At 44.8% G+C, this 10,455-nt stretch overlaps 1 protein-coding gene across 1 annotated transcript in view; it reads left to right on the top strand.

Moving 5' to 3' along the window:
- The first annotated feature begins 7,206 nt into the window (after nt 1–7,206).
- TSGA13 (testis specific, 13) overlaps nt 7,207–10,455 on the top strand; it is a 12,650-nt gene continuing 9,401 nt past the window's right edge. Inside the window, exons 1-3 of the mRNA XM_006887198.1 lie at nt 7,207–7,266; nt 7,324–7,401; nt 8,785–8,991. Of these exons, the coding sequence (XP_006887260.1) occupies nt 7,207–7,266; nt 7,324–7,401; nt 8,785–8,991 (345 nt within the window). The remainder of the gene's footprint in view (nt 7,267–7,323; nt 7,402–8,784; nt 8,992–10,455) is intronic.

Genomic DNA, 10,455 nt, shown 5'->3' with positions numbered 1-10,455 from the left:
AAGTGTTCCAAAGCAGAATCGAGTGGAATTGAGACCTATGATCTTATTTAAGGTGTATAGGATATGCATCTGGGAGTGTTCACCTGGGTGTCTTGGGGCAGGAACATGGGAGGGGTCTTCCCAGTTTAGTTTTGTCTTTCTTCAAGTCCTCCTTCCCTGCAGAAACTCCATCCATCCCCTAGTCTACCCAGCCGCCCACCCACCCACTTAGATGTGAAAGGGTCTGGCCATTTGTTCCTGGGTTTGGCAAGGTGACAATGAAAGCTTTATTCCCTCCAGGATTTGCTAGCTAACAGAGCAGAAATGAAGGGCAGTGGGTCACTGGGTTGAGGTGAAGACAGATGCCGCTGCAGCCAACCACTTTCCACATTAGTAGTGAGCAAACTGAGCTCAGCGCAGAGCCTGCTGCTTCTTCCTCCACATTAGAGCATTCAATTACCCAAGCTTGGAAGGAAGCTCACTCCCGTGGCTCAACTTTCAGTCAGACAACAGGCAGGCCAGTAAGATGAACATCTTCAGCGAGGTACTCACGCCTCATGAGAAGAGCCCAGAACGAAGGCTGCACAGTGGAGTGGACTCGGGGTGGTGGGGATTGTATACCAGTGAAAGAATTTTTCTTTTACTTTTCAAAGAACAAATTGGGGGGAGAGGAGTGGGCAGGAAGAAAAGTGCAACAATGACTGAATGAAAATCCAAAGACTCTGTAAACGTTCATTAAAATTAATTAAAAAAAACCCTATCAACTAGATAAAATCAAAGGGGCTATGTTTGCTGGTAGATAAAACCAGCAGGCAGGACTGTAACAAGGATGAATGAAAACAAGAACACAAGAGGAGGTGGGGAAGCTGCTGTTGGGTCAGGGGATTGCAACCAGATATGGCATAAAATGTGGATGAATTGTTGAACAGAAAATGAATTTGCTCTGTAACTTTTCACCCAGATGAAAGCAAAAAGTTGAAAACCATCTTTCTCCCATTAACATGATTTGGTTATTGTTTTAGTTAGGTGCCATCAAGCTCGTTCTTCTCACTTGTAGCAACTCCGTGCACAGCAGAACAAAAGCCCACCTGGTCCTTAACATCATCTTCATAACCTTTGCTGCATTTCAGGCTGTTGTTACAGTCACTGTGTCAATCAGTCTCACTGAATGTACCTGAGAATGTCACAATCGAGCCTCTAGCAGGTTTTTGGAGGCTGTAAATTGCATGGAAGGTGATTGCCCATCTTTCTTCTACAGAAAAGTTGGGGGATTTGAACCAGCTGCCTTTGAGTTGGCGGTGCAACTTTTTGCCACTAAACCACCAGAGTTCCCTTTACACAAGAATAGCCATGGATTGAGTCCTTTCTCAATCAAGTTTTATTACAAAATAGCCATCATGCTTGCCCAGGTATGATGACATATCTAAACTCCAAGACACTTGAAATGATTGTTATGACACCCTTCCCAAGTTGAAGTTTTGCTCTGTAACTCCCCCCACTTTGTGAGAGGGATTTTTATTGGTTCTTACATATGTGAAATAATTTTATTTCAGGTATTTCTGCAGGCACATCTTACCACATCATCTTGTTGTTATTGTTGTTGTGAACACGTGTCTGAACTGACCCATAACTGACCTTCTGGAGGGTTTTCAGAGACAGTTCATCGCATGGGAAGAGATTTGCCTATCTTCCTCTGGCAGAGCAGCTGTTGGCCTTGAACCACGTGCCTTTGGGATTGTAGAACACCTCCTTGCCACTAGGCCACCAGAGCATAGCATGAGAAAAACCACCCTAAAATCATTTGGTTAAGTCTTTCCCAAGAGGTGAAATAACTGATCTAATACTTTATTAGCATTTTTGGTTCTTAGTGATTCACATTTCATAATAATCACCCCTTGTCCTGTCTTCTCTCTCTTACTAACTCAACTTTTAATTCCTTGAAGGCAAGAGTCACCCTCTCTTGAGCATTTCTGTCCCCTCTTGTTTCCCACACAAGAATGAGCCTGGTCCGGTGCAAGCTGTGTGCTAAGGAAAGGATGTTTGAACTGAACTGAACCCCTGCAGAATGTGGACTATTGAGGAACACTTAGTTTGACCTCGAGGAGACCATCCAGCCTCAGATTGGAACAGTTAGCAAGCAACAGCAATGAGCCAAAAGAAACATGCCATGTATGTGATCATACTTGGCCCCCTAACTCATGAATCCCAGCATCTACTAGCCAATTTTGTAGCCGATGGTACTTTGAACAGTGACAAGTCATGAAGTAAACTCATTGAATGTTTTGATTGACTGTTAACCCTCAGCTCTTGGTCTGTGTTTGATGTCACTAGGGTGGCTTTGATGAGAAAGCAGCATCAGACTGTCCAAGTGATTATAGTTGGTGGGGATCACATTGCACGTGCCTCACCTTGCCCTCAAAGACAGCATGTGAGATTCTCTGCTCTCTTAGACGTCAACCACTATTTGTAAAAGTGCCACAATCAAGATCATATGATTATTAAACAATAGTTAACAGGACACATCCTTCTCCTGGGAGCAGCTGACGGCCTCAAACTGTAGGCATTTGGGATTGCAACGCACCTTCTTGCTACCAAGCCAGATAAAGAAGTAGATATAGATATGAGAAGAGATTGAGGTTGTTAACAGTCACAGCTAGTTCGCCTCCACAATCAACACTCTTAGTACCAGCAGTCAGGAAATCAAAAGACAAATTGTAGTGGGAAAATATGCTGTTAGTGACCTCTCCAAAGTGCTGAAGAGCAACGATGTCCGTTTAGAGACAAAGGTGCATTTAATCTAGGCCATGGTCCTTAAAATTACTTGCTATGCATCAGAGAGCTGGACAATGCCTTAAGATGACAGAAAAATAATTGATGCCTTTGAGTTGTGGTGCTGAAGTAGACATACCATGGATCACTGAGAAAACAAATAGGTCTGTCTTGGAGAGAGTAAAACCAAGTTTCTTCCTGGAGGCTAGGATTTTGAAGCTCCATCTCACATACTTTGGGCATGTGGCCAGGAGGGACTGGTACCTGGAGAAGGAAATCATGCTGGGAAGGATGGAGGGACAGCACAGGGGAGGAAGACTCCGGATGAGATGGATTGGTATAGTAACTGGGGCAACGGGAGTGGGTGTGTTGGAGTCAGTGAGATCGGCTCAGGTTAGGGAAGGCGAGGCAAACCATTTCGGAAGTGGATGCCACTGCTGCTTCCAAGCTTGTTTTAATCGGGAAGCTCCACCAAACACTGTCCACCATGGGTAACCATTATCACATTTGGCACATCAATGTCACAGTGTTCAGCATCACAGCAACCACGAGTTACCTCTGTACAGCAATGCACAGACCAGTGCTATACCACCTAGAAGAATGTTTTACAAAAAAACAAACAAAAAAACCCCAACAATTTAAACCAGGCCTGACTACCCTCATAGATTGTTATTTCAGTTTTATTTTTGTCCTTACTCTGCCACTCTTTTTTTTTTTCTAAAAAAGAAGTCTCATTTGAGTAGTTGCAGAATCAAATTTTATTACCAGTTTAACTTTCAAAATTAAATTCTCTCTAGGTAGGAAACAGGCTATTTGTTTAGTCATTGATCCAGTCTTACTAATGAACATCATTCACTAGATTTAATGAGAATCAATGAATGAATTGAAAATGCTTTATTGTTAAATATTGTGACTTTTCTTTTTTTCTCCAAAGAATATTGGTATCTGGATAGAAATGGGAAATTAATTAAGTGGAAGAGCCAAGCAGAATGTTTGCCGCTGAGATGATTTTCAATATTCTAGTTCCAAGAATTAAAAACTTAAATTCAGGCATGTTGCTAACAGGGGCTATGTTTTGGAGAGGGATGTGATGTTTGGAAAGGTGGAGGATCAGCGGAGTGGATAAAAACCCTAAACCAGGTAGATTGACAAAGTGGCTGCCACAGTGGGATCTAGTGTGTCAGGAAGTGTGAGGGCACAGGATAAGACCAGTTTCAGGTCTGTTGTTCACGGGGTCACTATGGGTCACACTTGACAACATCTACCAACAACTTCTAGGAAGAGCGCTCTGGTGGTCTAGAGAGTAAGGAGTTGCTCTGCCAACCCAAAGGCAGGCTGTTTGAATCTACCTGCTGCCCTGAGGGAGAAAATGGACAGTTAACTCTCATGCAGTTTGTAGGCTCTGTGTCCGTTGCTACTTGACGGCCAAGACCACAGAAAGAGAAGAGAGCCAGTAGTAGTGTAAGCTCGTACATGACAAAGTACTTGTGACGTCCTCCTAACTCGTTCCTTCTCACAGACAGCTGTTGCTAGGGGTAGTTGCGTGATTTCCGCCTCAGGGCAGCCCCATATGAAAGAGAAGAACTGCCTGGGGTGGGGGGTTATTTAGGCTGTAACCTTTACAGGAGCAGTTTGCTAGGGCTTTCTTAGGCCTCTCTCCTTCAAAGCTGCTGAGAGGATTCAAACCTTTTGGTTAGAAGCTAACTTAACCATGTGATGCACACACACACACACACACACACACACATACACACCCCAACCCAGAATGTTCTGGAGAACCCTAAAAGAGCCAAGCTTGTGGCCACAGAGTTGATCCCGACTCATGTTGACGCAGTAGGATAGAGTAGAACAGCCCCTCGTGGCTCTAAGACCATAAATCTATGAAAGAACATTGTGTACCTTTCTTCTGTGAACAGCCGGTGGCTTCGGCGTGCTCACCTTTCCACAGTAGTCCAGCCACTGTGCCACCAGTGTTCCTCCTCCATGGAAACAACATAACATTAAGAAAACCCAGACCTCTTACAAAAATCCAGTATTGTTAGTAGGTTCACATTGCAGTTCTCCATCATGTTTCCGAGGCTGCGGGTTTTGGCAGAATGAGATTGCTTTCTTTGTCTCCTGCAGAGTGTGTTGTGGATTTGAACCTCGGGCTTTTTAATAAGTGGCCCAGCTCACATGTCACCAGAACTCTCCCAGAGAAAGCTGGTGCTAATGACTGGTAAAGGCCGGGTCATATCCATATTTAGGAAGCATAGATAGATAAGTAATCAAAGCAGAAGGTGATCCTTCTTTAAAGATTTTAAGGGGCCTTTGCTGCTTGAAAGTATTTCCTTAAGCAATCCACTAGAGAGTTTGTTGGGTGATTTGAAAGTCATGTGTTAGGAGAAACTAATTCATATCTCCAAATTCACCAGGTATCATGTCTCCCAAAAGTCTCTGTGTGGAACTGAGGTTTTGTTTTCTCCCATCATGCAGATTGGATGCAACCTAATCTTTAATAACTTTGTGTATCCAATTTAGGGAGATCTGATGGCCTAGTATTAATGAGCTGCACTGCTAACGTAAATGTGTGAGGTTCAAATCCACCAGCAGCTCCCCAGAAGAAATAAGGCCATCTCCTCCTGTGAGATTTACAGCCTCTGAAAGCCTGATGGAAGGTCAGCTACGAGTGTGTTCTGACTGGACAGTGCAGAATAACTATGTCATTCAATTAGCGAGCACTTATAAGACGCAGCTGGCTAATCTACCTCTTTTTCAGAGTTTCTGATGGCAGATCAAAAATGACAGGAGTGAAATCCGCTAAAAGTGAGAAAAAGATAACACTCTGTGATGATGAGGTGAGGAGGAGCTCTGGCAAGTGTTAGCATTGCTTTGGAGATGCATAGAGTATTTCATGGGCAGAGTTTTGCAGATTTCCTACTGGAAAGCAAAACGGAGGTTAAGGTTTATCTCAAGATCAAGGTTAATGTATCTAACTTTGTGACGAGACAATAGAAACACACAGAAAAAACAGTGAGTGACACAGCAGCAACAAATCAAAGCACAAAATACAAGAACCATGTACTCGCCGTAGGACACAGTGTTGGTCCCAGCTCACCTAGGCTTTGCCACCACCTCTTGCATCCAAGCTCTTTTGGGCACCTTTGTTACTCTCCTAAAGTTTTAATATTCATGTAGGTTTTCTGGGTCAACTCTTATTAGAGTTACATCATGTAATTCAACAGACTAAAAGAACACTGTCTTATTTGGGAGTCTTGCGGGAGACTCATTTGGAACAGAGATGCAATACTACAGGAAAATTCAGGGGTGAAAAATATATTTTTCCTAAATTCTCTCCCTTATAAAATTACTTAAAGAAAAATGTTTTAAACATTTTCCCCAAGTAAAATTTGTCCTAAATGCTGATGATTCTACTGGAAGGAATCATACAAGTTTTATGTGTGAAAAAGGATTTTCATAACCTATTTTTGTTTCTAATGAAGAGACCTCAGGTACTTAAGAGTCGAATATCTCACTTTTAGGCAGGCTCCATATTTCATCTATCGTCCCCAAAGGGGGGTATTGGGAGGGCTCTGCTACTGTACCTCCAGGTGCTCCCCAAAGCCCCAAGGTCGCCAATTCATGACATTGTCCCTCTGGAACTAAACCACTTACTCGAGCTCATGTGCTGTCTTGTTTTTACCACGCCCTTCTCCATTCACCCTGCTTTGCCCACTTTTCACTGCATGCATCCTGTCCTTCGCACCCCATTTTGGCATTCAGACCACCAGACCACCTCCCTGGGGGCAGGGCAATCTTTGGAAATGATGATCCAAAGACAAGCAGGATGTTTGACCGTCCTCTTTTCTGATTTCTGATCATGCCAACGCCAAACAAGGTGACCCTGAGCTTTGATCTCCTTGTGTTCACACTCTTTGGCTTCACCATAACCTAGTGAGAGCTGAGCTAGGGGCTGAGCTAGGGGCCAGGTCACAGCCCTGAGGGGCAACAGGAGGGAGATGGAAGAGCCTCAATGCCTCTGACTCCAGACATGACCGTCCAAACATCCACCAAGAATCAAAATGCACATAGTAGACCAAAACATTTCCCAAAAGACCATATATTACAGAGCTGTCCAAAGATCAAAATGGACTGTTGTGTATTGTTTCCCCCCCCCCCCCCCGCCCAGGTGGCCCCAAAAGCAATCTTCCACTCACAGCCCTTAGGCTATTGCCTTTCTCATTAAAGGGCCCATCTATGTTGACTTTTAACCTGTCACTGCTGAAACAATAGAAAAGACACAAAGGGGTGCCAGCTATTGGAGTGATCTTCCCCAGCCTGTGCTTTGATGCTGCCTTGTCTACTACACACACACACACACACACACACCCCTGGCATTTCGGCTTCCTTTTACACACTTCCTTGGGAGTATACCTCAGTACTCAGTCCTTGCTGTGGTCCTCAATTCAGAAACCCAGCATGCAAAACAGGACACCCAGTGTGCTCACTGCACTAAGCCAGGGAACATTTGTCAGCGAGGTAAGGTGCTGTTTACGCTGCATGAACTTGAAGCCACTAATTGCAATTTTTGCCTAGGATGTTTATGAAGCTGAAGTGATCCCATCCGTATTTGCTCTAGAGAAGCTTCAGTACTACTCTGCCCATCCAAATTTGGTAGGTGGTGAAGCATTGCCCCAAGCAGGTTTCAGTAGTGCTGTGGTGGTCCATTCCAGGGCATCCCAGGTTGTCCCCAGGGGTCCCCAGTTTCTGAGACTGGGTGCACTCTGGGGATGGGAGGTGGAGTAGCTGTTGTGTCTCTGCTCCAGAAACAGGACTGGGAATAGTGGTGGGATGGAGGGAGGGGGGGTACCTGGGAAGATGGGGGTCCCTGCAGTGGACCCTGAAAAAAGTTGAGCAAAACATCTTTATAATTAGGAGGCGTTCCAACCTCTCCTTTCTCCCCCCTCTCACCCCCCACCCCACCTCTGCCTATGGCTAGAAGAGCAATTTTCTCCACCTTCCCCTTAAGAAGGGAGCTCTGGTGGTCTAGTGATAACCCTGCACTGCCAACCCTGAAGAACCTGGTTTGAATCCACCAGCTGTTCTCCTAGAGATAGAGGGGCAGTCACTTCCTGTGTGATTTACTGCTTCTGAACCCCCCTGGAGAGTTAGGTGTGAGTCAGTTCTGACGTATAACAACATAGCAGCATATACATTAACAGTAACCCCCCTTAAGGCATATACTACTCTACGTGACGCCTTTCCCTTTTAAGGATATACTTATGATGCATGTGAATGTGAGCAGGTATAGGAGCCTGTGTGTGTGTGAAGCTGCAGGTTAGGCTTTTGTGAACCCCAGAGACCTCCTTTGAAGAAGCAAATTGGTCCCTAGTAGTTTTCTCCTCTTTCTCAGAGAAGGCCTCAGTTTAGACCAAACAGGAACTTCTGGCATTTCTGTTTGCCTCCCTGTCAACAGTTACACTTTTCCTGAATTAAGTCATCTTGGTCCTTTTGTTCTGGAAACTAGGGGCAGGTATCCTAACAAGTCAGGTAAGCATTGGTTTACTTGTGCTTGTTAACCCATGGTGAATAAATTGCCTGGATTTACCTTGCTCATTGAATACCCTGTTCCTGTCAGGGGTTGTGAATTTGAAAAGAAGGCTTTGATTCTGTAGGAAAGTGCCTTCAGGTTGGGAGATAGACAGAGGCCAGCAAAACAAAACCTAAAACACAACCTCTGATGTAGTGGGGAAAAAATGTGAAATTGTTCACTATGAATTAGTAAACCCACAATCAAGGCCATGTTCATGTTGCTTACTGGATATCCAGTGCTGATTGATGAAAACCCATCCGCTTCCTTTCTCAGTCCCTCAATCTTTCTATAATGAGTACTCTGAGGGAGAAAGGGACAGAGCTCCAGAACTCTTTGGATAGACTTTTCATACAGTCGGGTGCAGTGTGTCCTCTGTCCCTAGCCCATAAAGATCAGCTCACCGCGGTGTTGCCCCTCTCATGACTGAATCCTTTCGTCTCTCTGGAAATCTTGTGTCTGCTCAGGCCCAGTTCTATGAGCCTTGGAAGCCTACAGCCCTGCATAAATTCCTGCACCGAAACAAGAGAATCAGAAGCTTCGTGTTAAAAGTAGTAGAGTATGATCAGGATAAGACTGAGCTCATTATGACCAACAACCCCCCTCCTCGCCCCTTCAGCCCACAAGGAAAGGACACCGCCCCTAAATACTTCTCCGAGGATTGGCTGACCAAGGTAAAGACACCTGGGGTGTTCCCAACATTCTCAGTACAGTCCCAGAAGACTGAAAACAGACTCGGAGAAGAGAGCTAATTGAGCACAGACAGCAACCACCGCTCTTTTTGTTCCCAGCCATGTGCTTCGGGAAACAAACTCTGGAAAAGACCCAGAAGCAGAGCTCCAGACACTGGGGCCATGAAACACTATGCAGGTAGAAAGTGGGGTTGTAATTGGAAACTGTCTCTCTGTAAGTGAAAGTGGAGTAAGCAGATGGCTTGTGAGTGTTGGCGGCTGCGTGGTAAAGAGCTGTGCTGCCAACCCAAAGGCAGGCAGTTTGAAACTATCAGCTTCTTGGGGAAAAGAGGGGCAATCTCCTCGTGTGCAGTTTACAGCCATTGGTTCTGACAGCACATTACAACAACTGCAGCTCAAGCATTAAGTAGTGAAAAACCAATCAGGAAGCTGAAGTGGGAAAAGAGTGGTACTCCTGGATATCAGGACGCGGTGAGGAATAGAGCAGGGGGTTCCTAGCACAGAGGTCCGACTTCTGGGGCTCTGCTCCAGATGAACCTACTGCCATCATTTCCGACTGACAGTGTCCTTCTATCAGCTTTCCAAGGTTAGAAACCTTTATGGGAGGAGCCTGGTCATGGTTCTCTCTCAGAGAGGCCGGGGAATTTGAACTGCCAACATTTCAGTTGTTGTTGTTGTTGTTGTTGTCGTCGTTAAGTGCCATCGAGTCATAGACGACTCCTAGTGACCTTATGAATGAAAGACCTACACGCTTGTATAACTTTGGTCTTTCTCCATGTTCATAGAGTTTCCAGATGCAAACCATTTTGGAAGTGGATGCCACTCCTGCTTCCAAGCTTGTTTTAATCAGGGAACTCTACCAAAACACTGTCCACAGAGAGTAAACATTGTGGCTAAACTTTCAGTTAGCAGCCCAAAATGTTACACACTATGCCACTAGATTGCCTAGTTTTAGATGAAATACGTTGAATTCTATTCAGCAAACAATCACAGAGCATACACGGAACTGTTATTGTGTACTGTCGAGTCGGAACCATAGCTAATCATCAAGTGGGTTTTCAGAGGCTGTAAATCACACGGGAGGAGATTGCTCATTTTCTCTCGCATATAGTGATCTAGGAACCAAAAGTCTAGAGACCGAGAAACAATACCTATCTTGAAAAGTATGCTGGCCAGCATTCTAAAGCAATAAAACCTGAGCCCGTCGTCAGAAGGAGCCCTGCTGGCACAGGGGTTAGGCTACCTGGCTGCTTGGTCAGCAGTTAGAACCCAGCAGCCTCTCCAAAGAGAAAAGATGTGACAGTCTCTTCTGTAAGGATTTCCAGACTGTGGAATCCTGTGGATCTGTTCTGCTCTGTCCTAACAGATAATGACAAGTGTTCAAAGTAAAGAGGAGCCAAGTAATAGGAGTTCAATGGGAGAGACATATAAATATGATAGGTAAAA

This window comes from Elephantulus edwardii, unplaced genomic scaffold, assembly GCF_000299155.1.
Source record: "Elephantulus edwardii isolate Elephantulus edwardi_28Jun2011 unplaced genomic scaffold, EleEdw1.0 scaffold00055, whole genome shotgun sequence".
NCBI lineage: Eukaryota > Metazoa > Chordata > Mammalia > Macroscelidea > Macroscelididae > Elephantulus > Elephantulus edwardii.
The sequence above is the reverse complement of the archived record's forward strand: the minus strand, read 5'-3'. Positions and strand labels throughout refer to the sequence as shown.